The sequence below is a fragment of the Quercus robur genome, chromosome 12 (assembly GCF_932294415.1).
Source record: "Quercus robur chromosome 12, dhQueRobu3.1, whole genome shotgun sequence".
NCBI lineage: Eukaryota > Viridiplantae > Streptophyta > Magnoliopsida > Fagales > Fagaceae > Quercus > Quercus robur.
Genome location: NC_065545.1, coordinates 5,204,552 through 5,229,974, shown reverse-complemented (window position 1 = coordinate 5,229,974; position 25,423 = coordinate 5,204,552). Strand labels below are relative to the sequence as shown.

General features: G+C 33.6%; 2 protein-coding genes across 2 annotated transcripts; both read left to right on the top strand.

The window, feature by feature from the left end:
- Positions 1 to 4,167: 4,167 nt before the first annotated feature.
- On the top strand, positions 4,168 to 7,432 carry LOC126708952 (lecithin-cholesterol acyltransferase-like 1). The gene is made up of 2 exons (XM_050408984.1): positions 4,168 to 4,623; positions 6,366 to 7,432. The coding sequence occupies exons 1-2, from the start codon at positions 4,247 to 4,249 to the stop codon at positions 7,279 to 7,281; spliced, it is 1,293 nt and encodes a 430-aa protein (XP_050264941.1). The 5' UTR covers positions 4,168 to 4,246; the 3' UTR covers positions 7,282 to 7,432.
- A 7,810-nt stretch (positions 7,433 to 15,242) lies between these two features.
- On the top strand, positions 15,243 to 18,099 carry LOC126709094 (U-box domain-containing protein 30-like). Its single transcript, XM_050409183.1, has one exon. It carries the CDS (start codon positions 16,063 to 16,065, stop codon positions 17,386 to 17,388), a length of 1,326 nt encoding a protein of 441 aa, XP_050265140.1. The 5' UTR covers positions 15,243 to 16,062; the 3' UTR covers positions 17,389 to 18,099.
- Positions 18,100 to 25,423: the final 7,324 nt, after the last annotated feature.

The following is a 25,423-nucleotide window of genomic DNA, read 5'->3' as shown; positions in this document are numbered from 1 at the left end:
ACATGTATTTTATCTTATTATATGTGTTCCTACAGCTTGTAGATGGTATATACATGCACGGCGGCTATTTGTTTGACTCATTATTATTTATTATTACATGATTCATGAATATGCTTGATAGAGTAAATTAGTTGTTATAACTTTGTATGTATCAAAATGGTTGTTGTAAGGATCAGACACTGGTCATTGGACCCTTGTTTGAGTTGCATTAATGCTGTCAAATGTCTTTGGTTTTTGTTTTTTTTCAAAGATAGTTACAACTTTGAAAAATATGCTGCTAATTTTGCAGTTTGAACTATTTCTCTTAAATCCCATGCACTTAGTGCATTCATGTTGTCAAATTGTCAATAATGATTTTTGTCAATTCTAGATATAAAACTAGCTATGGACGACTACACTCTAGAATTTATTTCACAAGTGGTAAATTTGAAATTAAAACAAATAAGAAACGTTTAAGTCATGAGTTAAAAGTGCAGGCAATCATAGGTGACAAGGGATTTTGGAGTGGGAATGCTACATTGCTACTCCTCTGTGTTGCCCAATAGCAAATAAATAAATAAAATGATAAATAATCTCGAGAATTGTTGTTATTTATATTGTAAGCAATAACAATTTTTTATTTTTATGGTGAACAAATAATTTGGAACATTACTACCTTTTACGGGAAGTTATTGGAATACTTTTTGGAATGACTATCTTGTTAAGTTGGTAATTATTGCCAAGAGATTTGTAGCTCCTTACATTAGTTGATTTTCATTATGAGGAGAATCAAAGTTGGAATATCTCTCTCAAATTGATTGTAATAATTTAATTATCAAAAGAATTGGTAAATTATTATGCTTTTTGAATAAAAATTCATTTTAATTTATATGTTGAAAGGAAATTGTGCAGACGGTTTTTGGATCTCCCGAGGGCCCAAAGGCTAGGGGCTTAGGCTTGGGGAGCAAAGCTCACTTCAATTAATTTGTTTAGAGATGGGTATGGTAGACCAACTCGTGAATCCCTGGGACAAAAGTCTAACGTGAGGTAAACAAGCCTAATGCAAAGATGAAAAAGTGGAACAAATAAGTGGAAGGATTTTTGATAAAGGAAAATCTTGTATTAATGCTCCCTTGACTGGTCAAGGAAGGTATTCCAAAGCTATCAACAATACAAGTATGAATAGTTTTCTCTCTCCCTCTTTATCTAATAATTCTCGTCCCCTTTTAATGGGGTTCCCCCTCCCCCTCTAATGCAACTTATCCTAAATCTTGGCCCTCCAGTTGTAGGGTGGTGATTGTTCATCAGATACTTGTCCCATCTCCCATTTGGGGAGGGGGAGTGTCATGTGAGTTACAAGTTGTCCGGGTATTGTTCAAGCATCACCTTACCTATAAATGCAATTATCCTAGTTTGTACAGTGCATTTAATTTGGAGGTAATGAGTGCTTCCTTAACACGTCTTGCTCCTCTTTTCATTCCCCTCCCCCTTAGTCCCCCATCTTGGTCCAAACTCCTTGGTAGGGGCATAGGTTGTCTCCTCTTTATCGAGGGAATAAGGGTTCCAGCTTGGCCTCCTTCCCTCAGTCAAGTTGTCCTATATGTTTATTGGGCCCATACGATCCTCGAGGAAGGCCCACCAGCGGTGTTGTCCTTAGTTCCCCTCCCACAGAAATCTTATGTCAAATTAATTTTTAATTTGTAAATCAATTAACACATTAAAAATTAATTAATTAATCTCCAACTTATAGTATGAGTAAAACTAGTTAGCTTGTAACCATTGCATATGCATATATCCATTGTAATTCTTGACGGAATTTTATTATTATGATGCAATCAATTTTATTTTTATTTTTACAAATAATTTATGAAAATTTGGTTATTATGAAAATATACTAATATGGAAAAGCCAATTTTTTAGAACATGAGAAAGTATTTCATTGAAGTTTATACTTGAATTTATAATAAGTTTTAGCAAGAATATTTAAACTAATTTTAAATGAGTTGAAAGTAGTTTAAAATGGACTTAGAGTTTTTTTTTTTTTTTTTTTTTTTTTGAAACAAAAGAATAGGCTAGTAGAAGTAATTTAAGATGAAGGGACAGTTTGCACAAAATTGGAGCAAGAAAATTCTAATTGAAATGATACTTGACAAAAAATTAAAGTTTAATCAAACTATAATTTGAATCCTTTATTGATGTTCCACTTAAAAAAAAAAAAAAAAAAAATTTAGGGGAAACTATATTTTGCCCATTTGTGGTTTGCACGAAAAACACTTTGTCTACCTGTGGTTTAAAAATTGACATTTTACTCACCTGAGGTAAATTCTGTTTGTTTCCAGTTATCTACCTCTGTTAAAAATATAAGTAAATTTATATTTTTGCTACATTTTTATGTCTTTCCTATCAAAACATAAAAAACTAAAAAATCAAAAAAAAAAAAAAAAAAAAAGATCTAAAAGCTAGGTTTTGTAAAGATTAAAAACATTCAACCAAAACAATTATTTAAACAATTATTTCTGATTCCTGTATTCCTTTTTTTTTTTTGTCTTTCTTTTATTCTTTTTTCTCTTTTCTATTATATTCTTGTACTCTTATCTTTCAATGATACAATTTAAAAAGTATATAAAAAAAAACAATTTAACTGTACATATATACAGCATTTAGACACTACCTCCAATGAAATGTCATAGTTCTTGGATATCCTTTCAGCAGGACATGGCAATGGATGAGGATTCTTCAATTTAACCACGCATTGTATAGCATTTTGCCACGTCAGAAATAGTTCCAAGCAAGAAATTTGGGTAAGACATAACGAACCTAAAAAGTAAAATTGTCATGTTACGTGTGATTAAGTTTAAGATGATAAGCTACCTGTTTGGAAGCATCACAAGCAAAAGGTTCAAGAGCATCTAGTGTTGCAATCCATGAAGATACTGTAGTACCTAAAAAACACAAGACAACAAAAATAAATAAATAAATAAAGCCTTCAGTTTTGTGTAGGATAAAGACTCACTTGCAAGTTTCTATATCTTCCATTCAAAAGAATCACTACAAAGCAAAGTGTATGGGCAATTATCAGTGAGTGAAGTGCACGCATCCTGACTTCAACTTTGAGAAATGGAATTTGAAAAATGAAGCAGTTATATTTTTTGAAAAATGAAGCAGAAATGCTCTAATTTTATATTTTTTTGAAATACGTGTAGGATGAAAAAGTATGTAAAAATATATATAATGTTGTTTAAAAATTAAAAACATATATTTAAACTTATGTAGTAAATCGACCCTTAAATTCCAAAATTTTATCAAAACCCTTTCTCAAAAAAGGACCGAGAGGTACATATTCCCATGCCTGAATATCTCTAGCTGTCAAAGCCAACTTCTTATTAATATAACATAAAAAACCTTCCAAAACAACACTAACAGAATAAAAGAAAGACAAAAAAAAAAAAAAAAAAGAATACAGAAATCAGAAATGATTGTTTTGGTTGAATGTTTTTAATTTTTACAAAAACTAGTTTTTAGATTTTCTTTTTATTTTTTAGTTTTTTTATGTTTTGAGAGGAAAGAGACATAAAATGATAGCAAAAATACAAATTTATCCATATTTTTAACAGAGGTGAATAATTGGAAACAAATAAAGCTTACCTCAAGTGAGTAAAGTGTCAATTTTTAAACCACAGGTAGGTAAATTATTTTTCAGGCAAACTATAAGTGAGTAAAGTGTAATTTCTCTAAAAAATTATATAGACTAGCTATGAGTGCATTTAAAAATTAACAAAATTAAATAAATATTAAATTTTCATTTATATATAATTTAATACCATCGAATGTTTGGTTTTAAACTTGTATACACATATTAAGCATGATTACTTTTCATAGAAGTTTTTTTTTTTTTGAGACGGTAATATTTCACCCAAAAAAAATTAAAGAATTTTTTTTAATTGTTATTTACCAAAATGCATTATACTTATATACTAATATGAATTCTAGCAGTAGAATTACCAAAACATACCTTAACAATGTCTACTAATAATTTGCAAAAGATAATATATAGGGGTAAAGTTTCTGAAATGGTATATATTATTAGATTCTATTTTTTGAATATAGTTACGCACAAAACGACGACGTTTCCGTTATTATTAACGAAAGCGGAAAGGCATTGTCCACCTCACGTTGCACTTGCACCTTGCAAACCCATAAATAAAGCGTAAAAGTACAGCATCCCAATCCATTGAAGTAGTCACTCCGTGTCTCTTAGTTATACACGATGGCCGTGAAATTGGCACTGATGATTTCAGTGGCCACGATGTTGTACACGTGTCAAGCTGGCAGCAACCTCTACCCTCTGATTCTAATACCTGGGAATGGTGGGAACCAGCTAGAAGCCAAGCTAACCAGTGACTACAAGCCCTCGAGCCTGTACTGCAACAAGTGGAACCCAGTTCGGAAAGACAAGGAGGGTTGGTTCAGACTATGGTTCGACCCAAGTGTGCTCTTGGCTCCGTTTACAAAGTGCTTTGCTGAGCGAATGACGCTTTACTATCACCCTGATCTGGATGATTTCCGAAACGCACCTGGGGTCCAAACCAGGGTCCCTCACTTTGGTTCCACTCAGTCTCTTCTCTACCTCGACCCTTATCTCAAGTAAGCTCTACTTGTGCTCTCTCTTTCTTCATATTAGGCTACCTTGATTTGGTCATGGAGATGGTTTTTGGTTCAGGTCAAAATAGCAATGGTAGAGTTACAATCAATCACCACTTTTGTCACAGCTCACACGACGTGGTTAGTTGTGAGACAACCATGAGTGGTGGAGATGTCGACGTATCTAAATTTTTTTTTACCACTCACAACTCATGTTTGCCGTGTGACGAGTGTTAAAAAAAAAAAAAAAAAAAAAAAAACAAATAATGCATAGAGAGCCAGGATAATATCTTATCTTATCGTATCTTATCAGTTATCTCTCTTTTTTTGGTCTTTCGACTCTTTTTGAGGGTCAAAATAAACTGTTTTAAGCCTGAGCTTCCTGTATTTCATGAAATCTGATTTGGGCTAGGCCTACAATCACTATGGCTGTTTCGAAATTTTAAATGAGAGAGAATTCGTCAACCACTTGTGTCTAGTACCATATGGGCTTTGAGATATTAGCCTAGCCCACCATGTAAAATGCTGGCAGTTTGACTATGTGCTTACTATTTCAAACCAATGTTATCCATGAGGCCTTACTACTTGCTGGCTAATCGTTTTGACTTGCATAAGCCCGATAGCGTCTGAATCGATTTAAAAATTTTTAGTATTGTGTATTGAAAGACAAATATTTTATAACAAATATATAAGGTTGTTTAATATAGATTGAACACATTCAACAAATGATAATTTAATCATTACTTATATAATAATTTATAAAAAAGCTAACTAAATAAATCAAACTAAAATATGTGTAACATTGACATTCAAATTGGTTAAACTTAAAAGCAATAATACATAATATATAAGCCAAAATCATAACTTTTTTTTTCCTATCTTATTAATCATCTTGCATACTCAACTCATCTCTGTGGTCCAAGTCATTGTTATCATCTTTTGCATGATCTTGCAAAATCATTTCTTCATTGTTTCTAACCATGATTAGATTAGCCTTTTTATGCTTTTCATTTATAATGAGTATGGTAACCCTTTAAATATAATTCTTTAAAGTGATGTACTATAGGCTCCCCAATTAAATTGAATTATGTGGTTACATTCTTATAAAGCAACTTGGTCAATTTTTTGTACTCTGTCTGTATTGCATTGATCAATGCAATCACATGATTGAATTAAATTGAGGAATCTAATTAAGGTACAACATCTAACGAACTGTAGTTAAACTTTGTCAAACGAAATAAGTAAACCATGTCAAATGATAGTGGCTAACAATATGCAAGTGCAAATCTCCCAACCTCAAGAATGTTGACAGATTTGTTGTTAGTTCAAGTGTCAACTATATGGAGTTTGCAATATGGTTATTCTAGTGGCTATTGGTTGGCCATTTGGTATGCCAATTAACTTCAAAGTCAATGTTATCTCATTTTGAAAGGAAGCTACCTGTGATGAAATCTGTGGAATGGGAGTATTCTCATTGTGTAGCTACTATTGCTGATTGATTCATAAAATGTGTGGTTAACAAGGTTATCATCCATCTGGATCAAAAACAAAATTATAATCTAATCATCATTTTGCTGTAGTACTTGCAAAAATTTATTTCTTATTCCTCTTTACTTTTTTCAATCTTCTACCTGTTCCTGATATAAGAAATAAAATAGTTTAGAAATTGAATTATCAGACTAAATAGTGGAGTAAACAATTTGCGCGGCAGCTCAGTTTATAACAAATCAGTGTCATATTTATAGGCACATTACAGCATACATGGCACCCCTAGTGGAATCTCTTGAACAAATTGGATATGTCAATGGCAAGACCCTCTTTGGAGCTCCATACGATTTTAGATATGGTTTAGCTGCAGAAGGTCACCCATCCCAAGTGGGTTCCAAGTTCCTACAAGACCTAAAGGATTTGATAGAAAAGGCAAGCACTTCTAATGGAGGAAAGCCAGTCATACTTCTCTCCCACAGCTTAGGAGGCCTGTTTGCCCTCCAACTTCTCAACCGAAACCCGTCCTCTTGGCGCCAAAAATATATCAAACACTTCATTGCACTCTCAGCACCATGGGGTGGCACAGTGGAGGAAATGCTAACCTTTGCTTCTGGGAATTCACTTGAAGTGCCACTAGTGGAACCATTGCAAGTACGAGAAGAACAAAGGAGCTCTGAGAGCAACCTATGGCTCATGCCTAATCCCAAACTTTTTGGCAGTCAAAAACCACTTGTGATCACTCCAAATGCAACTTACTCGGCCTATGATCTAGCACAATTTCTCAGTGACATTGGATTTCCACAAGGGGTTTATCCTTATAAGTCTCGCATTTTGCCATTGACAGAAAAATTAGTAGCACCTGGGGTGCCTGTTACATGTATAACTGGGAGTGGTGTAAGTACACCAGAGACTTTGTTCTATGGTGAAAATGGTTTCGATGAGCAACCAGAGATTCTTTATGGGGATGGAGATGGGACAGTGAACATGCTGAGCTTGTTAGCACTTGAATCACTATGGTCCAACGAGAAAAACCAAACCCTTAAGGTGATCAAAATTCCTGGGGTTTCTCATACATTAATACTGAAAAATGATGCTGCACTTGAGGAAATAATAGGAGAAATTTCAGGTATCAATTCAATTGCTGAGTATTATGTTGGGTACAGAATTAAATAGAGTTGTGATGCATAATGTAATTGGGCAACACCAGGGCGCTTCAAGAGTTGTTGATTCATTCTTTGTTTGATATAACTTGTTACCCAAAGGAAGGGAGAAAAACCAAAAGAAAAGAAAAGAAAAGAAAAAGGGTGATGAAGATTGTACTGAATCAACTCTCACGAAATTATCAAAACAATTTTTTTTTATAAATTATTAATGATATATGTTTTTAATTTCATATTCAAGTTATATTTAGAATAATTTTATGATGTTACATTATCAACTGTTGAATTATATTATTTCCTTATACCTTCATACAATTGTACTTATAAAATACCAAAATGGCAAATTACAACTTATTACCTACATGTGGTTTCAAATTTGATTCTTTACCCATCTAAGATTAGCTCAATTAGATTTTCATAACTCATTTTTGTTAAAAACAGAATTAAATATGTAATTTTGCTCAACTTTTATGTGTCTCTCCTTCAAAAACACAAAAAATACGTAAAAATACAATATCAGATAAGATCAAAAAGAATCTAACAGAACACTTGCATCATAGGATTTCAAACCACAAGTAGACAACTTAAATTTCAACCAAACCGCAAGTGGGTAAGTTGTAATTTGCCTATATCAAAATGATAAAAGGTAGGAGGTGCATAATTATCTCAGACTTATGTATTTTAAAAAAATCATATTCAAAACATGAATTTATAATCTTTTATTATAGGGTAAGTTCCATTAATATACCATTATACCTTGAGAATTTGGCTAATGCCAACCAAGTTGAAAACTTTTCAAAACTGATCAATTTAGTTTCTAAAACCAACCCAGTTTCTAAGATAGTTGAGAAAAATAACTAATATATCTAACCGTATTTAAGGATTAAGATGGTTTTAAGGACCAAAATAATTAGTTCTGAAAAGTATAGGAATGAAGTTTACCCTACAAAAAACTAGACGTGGCAAACAGGCAGATCGGGTTCGGGTCGAGTTGGGATGGGATGGTTTGATTTGTATTTTTTATATGAATTTTTTTTATTTAAAAAAACAACATGAATTTGCCATTTAGAAAGTCTCGCAACAAATTACGTTATATAAAATGCATTACTTTGAATTCCATACTCATATAAAAAATGAGCTCAGCTAAACAAATTAATTATTGTTTAATAATTTTAAAATTATACAAATCCCAACATTATTAACCAAAACAAAATAGCACAAAGGATAAGTAAAACAAATACACAAGTTTCATTTCTGCACAATATCAACATCCCAAAACATAAAACAAAATTATAAATGCCTTATTGGATAACTAATTTGACAAAAAATAAAAACATATAAGAAATTTATAATCTTGAAAACTAATTTTATAATCTATTATCGATTGTGGTTGGAAATTTTTTTAACTTGAGAATATACATTAAAGTTTGATTATTTATTATTTATACATGGTCTCTTTTATGAATATCATGTCATTGTTGAGCAACACACATTTTAGGAAATATTATAATTTATTTTGAAAAGCCGTTTATTTTGGACATGAATTGTTAAAAAATAGGTATAAACATTCATAATTTATCATAATTTCATTAATACTTTGGCTTCACTATTTTCACACTTATGAATGTTTCTCATACATGTCTATTGTGGGGCCCAATAGTTTATGGGCCCGGCCCGCTCGCTTATGGGGAGTCTACAGGTCCACACTGAAGGAGGCTAGGACCCAAGCTCAAAAATAGGAAGTCCAAAGTGGCCCGAAGATACAGCCGAGGACAGCTTAGTCCTCGGCAGGCCCGAAGTCTCATGGATGAGAGTGACCTACAAGCTAACTTAGAAGATCAGAAAATATCTTGGAGGAAGTTGTCCTTAATACCCTTCACTGATATGACACTGCACCTAACAAAGCCGGATTTTTAGGCTTTATTGATCATCTCCCACAATTTCGAGATTAGATGGATGGGACAGATATCTGTCCTGGAAAGGTCGACCCTACACGTGGACGAGGAACAACGAACGTAGGCTAGTATAAAAGAAAACGTTGGGTAACGAAGTAAAGGTCCCCATCTGACTTCCTGGAAAAAACTCCAGGAATGAGAATGCCCGGATAGTATATGAGCTCCACCATGGAGAATCCACCGTCGGGTAACCGGAGAAAACATTAGTGCTCCTCGGACATGATCCGAGGAGCCAAATCTCTCAAGTTACAAAGGTGTAAGGCCTGAATATCCAAACTAAAGCCTTTTCTTGTTGTGGTTCATCTAAAGCCCGGCCTGAACTAACGCCCTGTGACCCAACCCTAGCCTTTCAAACCCACTCTCTACAAATTTTATTGTGAGGGATCCATCATGCGCGAGCCCAACGCCATCGTTGTTGGGCCGCTAGAGATTCGTGTCCCTACATCTATAATTTTAAATAAATGTTTTTAACTCTATTGTAACTAGATTATCTTGCATATACTCTGTTATTTGATATTTAAAAATATTTACTCATTATAAAATGTCCCAACCATTCATCTTTCAATTCATTTATATGCAGTTATGTAAATGTTTCAATTATTTTCTTTAAAGTTTATAACAAACAATTAAATTAATATTGTCTTAATTTTATTATTTTTTACCAAAAAAAAGTTTTAAAAATGGTTCGAGCTATGCGTCAAGTCAAATTAACCTACAAAAAATGGATTGTGTCACATGTCAACCCGTTTTGCTTCAAATAGGGTTGGATCAGGAAATTCAGACTTATTTTTTATGTCTAAAAATAAATAAGACCAATCTTATTTTAAAAATAGACTTGTATTAAAATATTTGGATCCAAATGCATAAATCCATAAGAATTGAAATGAATGACTCTTCTGATTCACAATTTGTTTAACAATTCTCCTCGGGGAATTGGAAAATAATTATTAGTACACAAAAATAGAAAAAGCATATAGTAGTAGCATAAAGAAGAGGAAGAAAGCGGAAGAGACAGGAAGCTCGTGGGGGTGGGGTCCATGTACAGCATTGCCTTTCATAAAATGCCAGTTCATCATCTTTGACCGGTATTTGGGGTTTTTTATACTTTATTAGAATATAAATTTGCACGTACGCCTCGTTTTGCCTTTCCGGTCTCCGGTTTGTTTGACCACCTTGATCCTCTCTCTATTCTCTAATCTTAATCACTATAATAAAATCTCGTCTCAATTGCAAACAGCAAGTATGAAATGGCTTGCTTTTTTGTGCTGCTGGCTATCAACACTTTTACACGTGCCATTGGGACCCCTGCGCCCTTTCCCACTCTTGATCCGCCTTCTATGTCTTGACTCTTGACTATCATTTCATTCAAGGGGACATTTCGGCTAAAGTTTTTGTATAGCGTTTTCTAAAGGAGATGTACAATATTCAAAGTCCAAATAATTTAGTACCGTAAACTTTACTATAATTTCAGCAAAAAAAAAAAAAAAAAGCTTTACTATAATTGCTATAATTATCCTCTGTATCATACCGTGAGTACTAGAGCAAAAAAGACCAAAAAAAAAAATGATTGTTTTTATAAAAAAAAGAAAAAAAGATAGATTTATGTAATAGTAACATATAACTAATCACAGTCTATTACATAAAATAATTGTGGCAAAATATATAACAAAACGTGTGGTACTATAATTATTTTTTCAGTCTGCTAACTGATTTGTAATTAATCAGGTTGTTATTTTTTTTTTTTTCTTTTTTGGGTCATATTATGAAATATGAAGAAAATGGGGAAAGAAGCCAAAATATAAGAAGGTATTTAGTATTTACTAGTTGGTATATCGAAATCGTATATATGTAATGCTATTTTCACTTATGGAGTTTGCGGTTTGTCTCTACGTGAGAAGAGCGTTAGTTATGCATAAGATACTTTTGCCCCTTGGAATAAAAGTAGTATGCGTGTTGGACACAAGCTTGATTTGGTTTAATTATTTTTATTTATTTATTTCCTTTAAAAAAAAAAGATCAAAGGCATCGTTTATACAGGCATCATCATAGTCATATAACAAATATTAATATTTATGCTAAAATGTACTTTACAATATTTAAGTTTGAAACTCTTGACTTTCAAAAGTTTTAACACCTTTGAATATTACAGTGATGTTAATGTATCCTCTCTATATGGTCTATAACAATTTAATTTCTTTCACTATTAATGTACTTAAAATGAATTTTCTTTTATCTATTTTCTATTCAAAGTGACTTCACTTTTGGTGGATTAATAGCAAGATTTTAACGGATATTTTTCACTTTCGGTGGATTAATAGCAAGATTCTAACGGATATTGATGGAATTGATATATTCGCTCTGTTTGTTTCAGCATTAACAATTTTTGGAAAATTGCTCATTTTTCAAAGAGCATTTTCTAGAAAACTGTCTCATTTTCCAGTGTTTGGTAACGACCTTAAAAATGAGCTTTAGAATGTTTTTTAGTGTTTGGTATGAAATTTTTTTAAAAATATTTCTTTTATAATTTAAAACATGTATATTAAGTAAACTAACTAATGTAATCATTATAAATAAAAAACCAAGAATGAATTTGGTTTTCATACTAAAATTTTGACAATAGATACAATCAAAATTAATTAGTTGTCAAATTTTCATGATCTCTACCACTCATCTTGCTCATATATATAGACAGTAACGTATGTACACACACACACATATATCAACCATTTGTCTATATATATATATATATATAAATTTGACAGGGGAATACATTTTCAATAAGTATAAATAACAATAACTTTTAATTATCTACTCTTTTTGTTGGTATACTAATTATCTACTATGGTCAACCACAAGTCTCCAATATTATTCTAAATTATTTATTTACATAATGTACTGTATAATATATCATCATTGCATAGTATCTGCCAACCAAAAAAGTATTTGCCAACAAATGCAATTCTCCTAAACAATTATCATTCATTATATAACAATATTATTAGTCCATGGTAAAGATTGTCCCATGTAAAAGCAATTTAGAGCAATATAGATACTATGTTTAAAATTTTCATCTTTTACTTCATTCTTTCTTTCTTCTTCTTCTTCTTTTTATTTTATTTTTTATTTTTTTGCACTTTATGTATGAAAAAGAAGTAATTTTTGCCTGGAATCCATCAAACCGAAAATTTCTTAGAGAAAAAAGAAAATCAACTTGAAATTCAAAGCAAAGAATTGGGATTTTGGTAGAGAGGAATGAAATAATTACCATTGCAAATTTGTTCTTCTTTGCAAGTCGGAGCTATTGACTAATCAATGAAGGAAAAAAAAAATCTAATTAGAGAATTGCGTTACAGAGGGGAAGAGAAACTTGGAGAAAAGAGAGAAGAGAGACAGAGAGAGATCTATAGGAAGAGGAGAGACCAGAGTTAGTGATAGTGAGAGTGTGAGGAGAGAAAAAGCAAAGGAAAGAAAGAAAAAGTGAAAAACTTACCATGGGAGAGAGAAGGCGCCAAAAAATTATGTTTCCCACGGCTATAGACGAAGATAATATTTATAGGAGATGCAACGCGTGAGAGAGAGATTGTTTTCCAAAAAAAATTTTTGGAAAACAACCTATAGAAAAATAAGCCTTATTTTTATTAGAGTTTTCTGTTGACCAAAGATAGTTTTCCATTGACCAGGTTTTTTTTGTGCTACCAAACACTGGAAAATGTGAAAAACTATCTTTACAGATGGTTTTCCAGCGAAACAAACAGAGCGATTGATATCGTTGTAATTCAGAAGATCGTTCCCATTCAAAAAAATTCCAATCTAAAATTTCAGTTTAGTTGATTTTTTTTTTTTTTTTGAGGAAATCAGTTTAGTTGATTTAAATGCATTGTTCTAGATAGAATATTGTGTTAGATCTAGATATTAAATAAAAGTGACACATAATTATAATCTACTATCATAGGAAAAACCCTAATTGTTGTTGCCCTTTCTCTCCTTATCATCTTTAGCTTTTTCATTGTCACATAACACGATTCTCTCCATTTTATGGGTTAACATTTTATTTCCAATTATAAAATGTTTAGAGCATTCACATATGGCATTTTCAGACTATTATATTTTTCCATCCCAAAAAACTATTTTATCAATTATCTCATTTTATAATATACCCAATATCTCAATTTTTATTTTCCTATTCTATTAATTAAAATAATATATTTACACATTAAAATAATATAATGTTGCTACAACACCATCATATATTTTTAAAAAGTAGCTACAGTATCATTAAAATAATAATTTGTGATATGGAAAAGTTGCTACAATGCCATCCTATATTTGTGATGACACTGTAGCACTATGCCAAAAAAATTTGGCATATCCCATGTTAACCAGTCTGGCTGTGGGTTGTTTTTGAGTTGAATTGTAAATTAGAGCTTACATTTGATATATCTAAGTGTTAGCATGAATGCTCTGACAGGTAAATTTTATTAAGGTTTAAATTCCTAGAAAAAATCATGCTAGAACTTATCATCAAATTTATAACCCTATAGAATGTCATGTCATTTTGTATTGGTAATATCTTTCTAAATTATAAAATTGATAAATTTCAAATAAAGATGATTGTCACTTTACAGAAAATTGTTTGTTATCACTTCAGTACACAAAGAGGAGTTATATATCAAAATTTGTTAAATTATTTGTGAAAACACACACATATATATATATATATATATGCCATAATTTTAGGATTACATAAAGTATTCTTAATAACTCATTGGACTGAAATTTATAAAATATACCTATTAGAAACAAAAGTAAAATGAAAAAAAGATATCACTATGAAACTTGAATAGCCAAAGATATCATTAGACGTCGGCTGGCTAGCCAAATCCAAAACATATCCATTGTACGTACTGTGCCTGTATGTAATAGTGTAGCATTAATGTATTATATATATATATATATATATATATATATATTCTCCAATGGAAAGTTGGAAACAGCATTTTCTCTTTTTGACCATCTTTTCCAAGCCAGAGGTTGCGCCTCCTCTATATATCCAAATGCCTCACGAGGGGCAGAGCAGGGGCTTCAACTCCCAGAAAGAAATTATACTTCTAACTTTTCATAAAGTTTTATTCCCATAAATTTTATAAGCATAGGATGAACTAGTATAAAAATGTACGTGTTAAGGAAGAAATAATTTTTTTGTTACCATTTATAAATCTTTTTGAGAATTATATAACCGATTTAGATCCAGCAAAATAGTCAAGTAAAAACTAAAGTTACTGCATTATACAATATCACTTTGAAATGTTGAGATTAAAAGTACGTTTAATCTTTGACCTTAATTCTTGGATTAATTTTTTTTTCAAAATTTTTTTTTCCTTCATTTCTCACATCAAATGTGCTATTTTAGGGTGCAATAGCACACCAAATCAAATCCAACTCCTTGTATAACACTATGTTAAAAGGTTTTTTTTTTTAAATTATTTTTTGTTATTTATAAATTTAGCCAGTTCCTTTTTACTAATTGTAATCGAGCACAATTAACATATTCCATTTTATAAAATGAGTAAATTTAAATGCAGTATATTATGTTTTAATTTTTATAATTGAATTTAAAAACACTTGGCTAAATTGAATTGATATTAAAAAAACATTATTTTTATTTAATTAATCAGTACAACAAATTGTTTGGATTCAATTGAGTAACACTTATAAAATTTATAATTAAAAAGAAAAAAAAAAAAACTGAATATTACAATGACGGAGGATAAGAACGCACGTGTGGTGCACTGTCACCCAGGGTTGAAAGTTGAAATCACCGGGAATTACCGGTCACACCAAGTAATATTTTACTTTCCCCAAGAAAATTATGAAAGCGTGGAGTGTAGTAAAAAACAAAGAAAAAGAAAAACCAATTTTTTTAATGCGGTTTTCCTTAGTCATGACCTGCTCCAAAAGAAGACTAAAAAGAGTGTGGAGTAGACTGTGCACAAGGGTAGCTTTTTTTTTTTTTTTTTCTTTTTCTTCGGCTTTCTTCTCTTGCTCTGCTCTGACACTGTGTTTATGAGTTTTCTTATTCTTTCATATCCTCACACTGTTCCAAATCTTTTTCCCCATATATATCATTGTGCTGTACGAGTATTTGGCTATACGGAACTGTTCATAATGAGTGATTTGTCGTAGTCTTTGTATTTGTATTTGTATTTTTTTTTTTTTGTGTGGTTTTTATGTGTTGCACCTCAATTATCACCACTTGTAAGTTGTGAAAGTGTCTTTTTCATTGATCTGGTGCTTGATGTTTTCACGCTTTTGTTTTGAGCTTGAAGAGGAAGGGAGTGAGTGAGTGAGTGAGTGAGTGAGAAAGAGAACTTTGGTACTAGGGAAGAAGATTACTTACTCACATCTCTCTCTCTCTCTCTCACCCATCATTTCGTTGTTGATGATGACCATGATAATGGGGGTGAGGAAGAATGTGACCCTTTTGACCAGATAAAGAGGAAAAAAGGAAAGGAAGAAAGCGAAGTATGAAGAAAAGATGTCCCATTTGACGGACATTGTTTGTGGATTGTCAATGAGAACAACATAGATAGGGAAAAAGAGACAAAAGTGTGAAGAGAAGAAAACACCACCCTCCCTCTTTCCTCTTTTCTTTCTTTCTCTCTTTCACTTTCTCTTTCTCTTTCTCACACGCTTCTTGTACTCTTGTATGTGATAGGACTCCTGGAATTTTAAGGAGTGGTATCTTTCTCTTTCTCTCTCTCTTTATCTCTCAGCAATAACAATTATCTCTGTCAAATTTTTCTTTGAGCCAAAAGGGTGTTCAATAAAAATCATAAAAAATGCGGATGTACCAAGCTTCTAAGGTGAGCGGTGGTGGGCAAGTTTTGGATCTGGAAACCGCAGTGAAAGATGGCATCTTGGGCGGTGGATGTGGCGCTTTGTTCGGTGGAGTTGTGGCTGAGAAATTGGATCTGAAGAAAATGGTGGCAGAGCTGGAATCTGTGGATGTTCCTTCGGTTTTTATTTGTCCAATCTCACTGGAACCGATGCAAGACCCTGTGACACTTTGCACGGGTCAGACTTATGAGAGATCCAACATTCTAAGATGGTTCTCTTTGGGCCATTTCACTTGCCCAACTACGATGCAGGAGCTTTGGGACGATTCAGTCACTCCAAATAAGACACTTCAGCAGCTGATTTATAGTTGGTTCTCGCAGAAGTACTTGGCTATGAAGAAGAGGTCAGAGGATGTGCAAGGCAGGGTTTTGGAGGTTTTGGAGTCTTTGAAAAAGGTTAAGGGTCAAGCTAGAGTTCAAGCGCTTAAAGAGTTGAGACAACTTGTGGTTACTCATGGTTCGGTTAAGAAGACAGTGGTGGACAATAATGGGGTTGCTTTGGTTTGTTCTTTGTTGGGTCATTTCACTTCACACGCTGTTGGGTCTGAGGCAATTGGGATTCTTGCGAATTTGGAGCTCGATTTGGAGTCCATGGGGATTCTGATGCAACCGGCGAAGATGTCGTTGATGGTGGACATGTTGAATGAGGGGTCCATTGAGACAAAGATCAATTGTACGAGGTTGATCGAAACGTTAATGGTTGGGAAGGATTTTGGGTCTGAAATTGTGTCAAGTTTGAGTCTTTTGGTTGGATTGTTGAGGTTGGTGAGGGATAAGAGATACCCAAATGGCGTTTTTGCTGGTCTCAGTTTGCTCAAGACTGTTTGTTCACATGAACCGGTTAGGAGCTCTGTTGTGAGCATTGGGACTATTCCCCAATTAGTTGAGGTCCTACCCAGATTGAATAATGAGTGTTTGGAGTTAGCCCTGTATGTACTAGAGGTATTGTCCACTCTTCCTGAAGGAAGATTGGCTTTGAAGAATTGCCCCAACACTATCCCCAATGTGGTGAGGTTGATGATGAAGGTTTCAGAGAGTTGTACACAGTTTGCGTTGTCAATCTTGTGGGCTGTTTGCAAGCTTGCCCCAGAAGAATGTGCCTCACATGCAGTGGAGGCAGGTTTGGCAGCTAAGCTGTTGCTTGTGATTCAGAGTGGTTGCAATCCCGTCATGAAGCAGCGGTCTGCCGAGCTTTTGAAATTGTGTAGTCTAAATTACACAACTACTATCTTCATTTCCAAGTGTAAGCTTACAAGAACGATACAATGAAAAGGATAATGACAAGTTGTTGATATAAGTCTCATATTTTTTTTCCTCATTGGCCTAAGGAGCCAAGGAACCAAAGAGCTTGTGGGATGCAGCAGAATTTAAAATTGAGTTCATTGGGTTTCTGAGGTACCCTTTTCCTCTCTTGTGTATACTAAGAAATTAGATTCCACCAATTAGGTCCAATTGAAAGAAGAAACATAAATTGTGGAATGAGCTCTATATATTGCATAGTTATAATTCTATGGTCTATAAGCAGGCTGTTTTCAGTGAATTTTTCCAATAAGTCCCAGAGTCTTCATTCGGATTGGGATATTTTGTTTGTGAACATTAGTGCTTATCTTGTTGCTGATTGTTCCAATCCACAATTGAGCAGTGTACAATAGGTCTCTTTGATGGATATGAGGCGGGTTTAGGGTGTGAGAAAAACAGGAAAGGATGGGAAGGGAATTCTCATTAGCATAAGTTTGAATTGTAATTGTAGTTATTTTTCTTTCTTGGGTGAATTGTAATTGTAGTTAAGTTTACACGGATGCCCAATCCTAAACTTTTGTCCCTTTTTTGTGAAAATTATTGATTTTGGGGGGTTATCATTGAGTCTCACCATTGTAGAGTTGGCTTGTTATGCTTCAAACACAAAAACCATGTAAACCCAATTGTATTTTCTCTTTTTATTTAAATGATTTAACTAATTGAATTGCTTACTTTGCTCAAGCTTGGATCTTTTATTTATTCTGTTGGAATAAACTACTTGAATTTTGCAATTCATATATGTGTATTTGCAACTTATTTCGGCTACAAGAGATATGATCAAAACTGAGAGAGATGGAAGTGTGTGACTACCCTGTTTTTACTTTAAGTTGAAAGAGGTGAGATGAGACAACTCTGTCATACTCATACCATATGTCAAGTTTGTTTGTTCATGCTATCATACAAGCATAGAATAGAAAGAAAGACGGTAGCAAAACAGAGCTCACTACAAGTTTGAATTGTAATTCAGAGAGTAATAAATGCTCCAACGTAGTCCACTTCTATCACTGTTATATGCCGCATTGAATGGACTGATTTTGACAACATGGACTACCAGCCCAAACCTTACCATTCAACACGGGTCGACTCAAACTTAACCTGCCCAATAGGCTGTCAGAAAAATAAATATGAAAGTTATTTTACAGCACAATTTAAATAGAGTCCTGTCTTTTTACTAAAAAATAAATGTTTAAATAGAGTGAAATATTTTTATATACAGGTTTTATTTATTTATTTATTTTAAAAATAAGCTGGATTCAATTATTTATATATGGAAAAAGGTATGATTTATTATATTATTGTTCTTTATTATATGGTCAAGGCACCAATTAATTTTTTATTTATTTATAAATATGATAAAATTTCAACTTATGATATACCTTTAATATTTTTTTAATCTATTAAGGTTGGTTAAGTGAACATTTAAAAAAAAAAAAAAAAAATTTGACAACAACCGGGGGTTCTAAGATTGGTTCTCTTTATGAAGGAGAGCAAGTTGACACTAAAATTCATTGTTCTTGGCAAGTGCACCATGCATCTGGATTTATATGATCATTGAGTTATTAAAAGTCTAGAATTGAGTCGCTCAACCAATGATACATCTTCATGTCACTCTCAAAGATTACTCTCTCTAATTATCACTAGATGATAGTGGGGGGAGATTACTCAAGTCCTCGAAAAATATGTTTGAAAGTGTTGGAGACATCTCATCCATTGTTCTTTTCCTTTCTCTTTCAAAGGAGGGAAAATAAAATTAAAATTAAAAAAACCACTAGGAAAAAGGAAAACCCAATTACCTACATTAGATTGCAAAGAATTTTCTTGGGTTTGTGGGAAAGGTATTAATAATCAAAGGATATCTTGTGTTTATCTATAGCTAAAAGGGCCCTAGTTGCCACTTTTGTCGTCAATAATGTGTGCACACGGACACTTCACACTTCCTTGACCAAGGAAAAGGAAAAGGAACTTCAAATCTTGTCCACCTGAAAAGAAGAGACAGCAAGAAAACTTTGGTGGCATTGGCAATGTATAGCATCTTTGAATAAGCCCAAATAATCAAAATTTCTATCATAGCTTTAAGAAAATCTAATTCCAAACTTTGTTGCAAATTTGGAACCACGAATTGCATCGTTATCCATCTCAAATTTCTAGTCAGAAACTAGGAGTGGTTGATAGTTGATACTTTATTAAATGTAGACCGACTTCAATAATCAATTTTGATTTCAGGATCACCAAACTAACGAGTCCAACTATATTTAAGTGCTTACTGGTTTTGCAAACCTACCTACCCCAACTAAAACAGTGACGATTAACTAAAAATGGCAACTCGACGTGATGAAATAAGTAGCTGCTAGTGTCAATGTGTCAAGAAGCATGATCTACTAGTACTACTGCAAAGAGTTAATATTTTTCTGGTTGGTCCACTTTTGGATTAGGTACACCTTCAATATCTCCCATTATGTTTTCCTCAAAAAAAAAAAAAAAAAAACTCCCATTATGGGGTACCGGATACACTTAAAAAAAATTGTCTTCCAAGTTTGCTAGCTTAGTTGTATTCAAGAGACTTAATTATCAAGATATTCATCACTTTTCAAAAAAAAAAAAATCAAGATACAACCCCAGGCTTTTATATAGTAGTAATAAAGTCCCATGTTAGGTCCTTGTTTTTTAAGTGCAGGTGGAGTCATAAATCACGATTCTTCTTGTTCAATAGTGATGGGACTGACGAACTCATTTTACTTGGACGATCTCATCAAATATACTCATCCACCTTGGCAGGATATGGACGAACACAGGGTAACCATTAATGCGAGCCTTCAATGCCGCAGACGGTTACCAATCAGTAGATAGACTGTTAGAGCCTCATCAAAACCCATATTTATGAGGCCTGAGACATTACAAAGGACATTAAAGCCACAATTAAGGCTCTAATGGCTAGGAACCACGAAACCGTATATATACACACTGGTCAGAGATAAATCAGGTACATAGACTCACCAAAAATTATTCATAGATACTCTGATATTTAGTCCTCTCTTATTTTTCTCTAAAAACTTATGTATACTGACTTTGATATCGGAGGCGTGGTAGCAGGCACCACACCGGTGACCATCTTAAGAGAGATCATACTTATTTTGAGTTAATTCATACATTTTATAGTTGGTTTTGGAATAATGCTAAATAATCAATTTTGTGCTTAATTGAATTTTAATGCGTGAATTTGTCTTTTGTAAGATAATGAAATTAAATAAGTGGATTTGTGCAAAGAAGAAAGATAATGGACTTTAATTTTACAAGGGTCGTGATGAAGTCAAAGAAGGCCAACCCAATTAAATTCAAGTCCAATTGGAGCAAGGAATCAAAGGAAATTTGTACCTAATCCAAGTCCAATTCGGATTAGGATTCCAGCCTGTGCACCAGTTAGTATTTGGAGCATAACTTTTGGCTCTGATGTCCAATCGAGATGATTCAAGTTGGGCTAGAAAAATAACTTAAAGGGCTACAACTTTGTAGTTTACAAAAAGTCCGAATTCTGAAGTTAAATGGGCCAAAAATGTCGGGAATTCAACTTGTAATAGGATTCCTTGACCTATTTATAGGCTCTTTAGGGCAAAATTCAAGGGAGCTGCTGTAGAACATAATTTAGGTTTTCTTAAAATTTCTTTACAGTTTTTAGAGTTTTATTTGTGTTATGGCTTGCTAGAAGCCTTGCTAAGGCAAGGGGTGAAACCCAACTGTTTATTGGTATGTTCTTAATAATTATTTATTGGTTTTAATGCTTATATTTTTATGTTCTTGATTGTTTTACTCATCTAGAAAAGTGTTTAGTTCTATATAATTCTTTGATTTATCGTAGACTCCAAGCACGTTAAATGCTTAGTATTCCTTGCAAACTAATTCACTAGTTTTGTTTTGCCTAAAATCAATCAATTGCATGAAACTACCTTAGACAATTAATTCTTGAATTTTTATTGTTAAATCATCCGACTAAAATCATCCTTCGTATGAATTTTAGTTGAGTTATAAAATAAATATTGTTAAGACTACCAATAGATGTGTTGTGTGTGGATCCCTAAACCTTAGCGTCTTAATATATTATTATTTTCACTCAATTTAAATTACCTTTACCAAACTACCAAAAATCTCTTTAGTTAAACTTTATTATTTTAGTTTTATTCTCTTGTGGTTTGCTAATCAATTCCCTAGATGAGCTTGTGGAGATGACGACCCATAACCTCATTGGGAGACGTGCCCAAGAATACCTTCATCTCCTCGGTAGTAAAAGTCTATTACACTCTGGCCATCGCGACCCCGGTATCGTCCCAAACACTGGACGAATGAGAGTCAGCCTTATCTTTCCCATTGTCACTAGTACGCTTCCTCTTCTGTTGGGGAATGATTTCTTCAACCAAGGTAGCTGGGGTAGCCGGGGTGACAGAGGCCCCCTTATCCATCACCCGCACAGTTTTGGCCCCAAGATTGGAAAAGGGCTCGTTCTTCTTGGCTCTCATTTGTGCATACATTCCTTGATTGAACTTTGTCGTCATTCTTGCAAGAGGAAAACACTTGTAAAATATATATATATATAAGGGAAGGAAGAGGAAAAGAGCAGCACAGACGAGCTTAACACTTACTCTTTTTTTGCTTGATCTTTATGTTTCGCAAGACAAAACCAGAAGGCTCTAGGCCAAGGCAGTGAAAAGCAAGAGTCCACGGGTTAACCAGATAGTCAAAGTCCTCAATCGTCCTCGCGTACTTGATGGCTACTTCAACGCACTGCCTGTACCTGCTCTTAAGCTTTGGCCGTCTCTTAACTACGCACAAGATAACATGCAAGGAAGTTAGTAAGTAACAAAATGTGAGCCAGAAGAAACAGATTAATAAGATTAACGAAGTACTGGCGGCAAGACGACGCACCTAGACTCGAGGTTCCCCACCGACGGAGCAACTTAGGGACGTCTCCCCAAACCTCGCCAGAAAGGGTCTTAAACTCATCCCTAGAGACAAAAAAGAATTGGGACTTCCAATACCGAAACGACGAGGGCAAGTCCCTGATGATCCTAGCGTCCCTGACCCAAGGCACCAGCTCATAGTACCCAAACTCCTTAGATTCTTTGAAACGGTACAAATAGACAAGCTCGTCCACCCTTGTCCTGTCCTTGTCAGTAGCGGCCAGCCATATTTCCATACAGTTAACCACTATCCTCTAGGAGTTGGGCATAAGTTGCCCTGGAGCAATTTCGAAGTGGTTTAGAAGCTCCATGATAAAGGGGTGAACGGGGAATCTGAGCCTACTCAGGAAGGTAGCCTCGTAGAAGCACACCTCCTCGGGCCAAAAATGGCAAGCTCATTCCTCTGGTGTAGGAATACGAACTCTAACCTTATCAGGAAATTGAAACCTTAGGCTAAATCTGGAGAAGGTTTCAGCATATAGGCTACACTCCTCCATGAGAGCGGAAAAAGCCCTAACCTCCCGAGGAGCAAAAACGGCAGTATCACCCCCAGCCTCCAATGGGTCGTCATTAGAAGACAACCTAGTCTCGAGCTCACTGGATCTAATCTCAGACATTATCCTTCGCTCCCTTACCAAATTCTTAAACCAATCAATTGATTGACAAAGCAAAGGCAGCAAATCAGCCAATGCAACACTCAAACTACTACCCTCAAAGACAAAATTCTCAAGGTACAGGAAAACACCTAAAGATCCCCCCAAACGCGCGAAAATGAAAGAAATTGAGGGGTAAGCTATCCTAACCTCAGAGCTACTAATCGTGGAAAACCAAAAAACAGAGGGAAAAGAGATGAATCCTAAAAATCCCAAAAACCAAAACACAAAAAAGAAAGAAAAGAAAAATCAGAAATTGAGCATAATCTATATCTATGCCATAAAATTTATAAAAAAAAAAAAAAAAAAAAAAAAAAAAAAAAAAAAAAAGAAGAAGAAGAGAGAGAGGGAAAGAAGAAAGGCATACCTCATAAAGGAGCATGAAAAACCTAACCACAGAACACATCGGTTCGAAGAAGAATTGTAGAAAAAGGTTGGAGAAAAAGAAGCTCAGAGCAATGATTGGAAATTGGAGAAAGTGAAAGGAAAAATGAGAAGAAGGGAAGTTTAAAAACCAAGGCACAAAAAAAACTGAAATTCAGTGGGAAACCCAAGAGTCACACAATTGGAGCATTAACTCCACTGGTCAGAACATGCCACGTAGCCACGATATGTGTGGCGCCACCACTATGCATTAAATGTCGAGCGAAATCCCAATAGCCATGTCTGATTAGGAAACCTTTCATCTTTTGATGGTCGTCATGACATGTCACGACGACCAAAGAACCCAGGGGCAACTGATGGGACTGATGAACTCACCTTACTTGGACGATATCATCAAATATTCTCGTCCACCTTAGCAGGATATGGACGAACACAGGGTAACCATTAATGCGAGCCTTCAATGCTGCGGACAGTTACCAATCAGTGAATAAACCGTTAGAGCCTCATCAAAACCCATATTCATGAGGCTTGAGACATTACAAAAGGACATTAAAGCCACAATTAAGGCCCCAACGGCTAGGAACCGCGAAACTGTATATATTCACACTGGTCAGAGATAAATCAGGTACATAGACTCATCAAAAAGTATTCATAGATATTCTGATATTCAGTTCTCTCTTATTTTTCTCTAAAAACTTTCGTATACTGACTTTGGCATCGGAGGCATGGTGGCAAGCACCACACCAGTGACCATCTTAGAGGAGCCATTGTTTCACATTTGTAGAGACAGTGATGAGAACCTAGCTCCATCTGGACAAGCTTACAAAGACTAACAATTTGCACTTCATCAAATAGTATCATTTGGCTTTGTATAAATAGAAGTTGAAAAAAGAAAAAAAAGAAAGTTGAACCGAAAATAGGGACACAAGTGGAGAATAAAATGCTTGAATATATATATATATAGATAGAGGGGAAAGTTAACGAATGCTCTGAGCGCATTAATTTTAAGAAAAAAAAAAGTAACTAATTTTTTTTGATTGCTTATATATAATAATGTTTTAAAAATCCTAGAGTACATTTTAAAGAGCAGAAAAGGAAGAGTTTTTAGGTTTTGAGAATTGGAATTTGATGGAATGTCACAATCAAATTGTGATGAGATCTCAATTCATTTGATAATTAATTTAAATGCAATTAAATGGATTAAATTTGTAAAATCTACTTAAAGTGACTACCAAAATATCTAAAGAAGTTTAAATAACTTTCAAATGTAACAAATAACACAATTTTAATGATATACTCGTTTAATAACCATTCGTAATGTAAAACTATTAACATAGTAGTTATATATTTATAATAAAAATAACATGAACAAATTGGGGTCAAGTTCGTGTGAAACATTTTATCATACATCTCACATGGTTCCGTTTTGGAGAAAACACATTCTACTTTGACAATAACCTTTGGGAATTAAAATAACTCCTAATTCAATAAAACTTGTGATTTCTCTTTATCATTTGAATCTTATTGTGTGCAAAGGCTAATTTGGTATAGAATTGTAAAAAAGAAAAAAGGAAAAAAGAAGAAGAAGAAAGTGAATGGGAATACTTTCAAGTTTCAAAGCCCATAAAATGGCACACATTGATTGTTTGTTTGTTTTTAGAACAGTCCACCTTGGTTTTCGGTAAGTGAAAGTTGAAAGAATTCCTTCATTTGCCTGAAGAATCCTTATGAGATGGCTATTCGCGGCGCCACACATTATAATGTGGGAAAAATTAACGAATATTCCAAAAATCCTTAGACATTGGTTTACAAAATATTTTATAGCCAAAAAAAAAAAAAAAAACTAATTTTTTTTTTCAATTTTTTAAATATTTTTCATAAAAATAATATTAAAACTTTTTTAAAACTGTTTATTAACAAATGCATGAAGGTATCAATCGATTAACAAAACCGTTGTATTATTACCAAACCAATAAATTTTCTGTAACAACAATGAAGATTGGTAGTTAAGCAGTGGGA

What these genes read in the sequence shown, in the direction of transcription:
- LOC126708952 (XM_050408984.1), top strand. Translation starts at nt 4,247, where the DNA reads ATGGCCGTGAAATTGGCACTGATGATTTCAGTGGCCACGATGTTGTAC. An exon ending in TACCTCGACCCTTATCTCAA is followed by an intron (nt 4,624 to 6,365) that starts GTAAGCTCTACT and finishes TCATATTTATAG; the next exon opens with GCACATTACAGCATACATGG.
- LOC126709094 (XM_050409183.1), top strand. Translation starts at nt 16,063, where the DNA reads ATGCGGATGTACCAAGCTTCTAAGGTGAGCGGTGGTGGGCAAGTTTTG.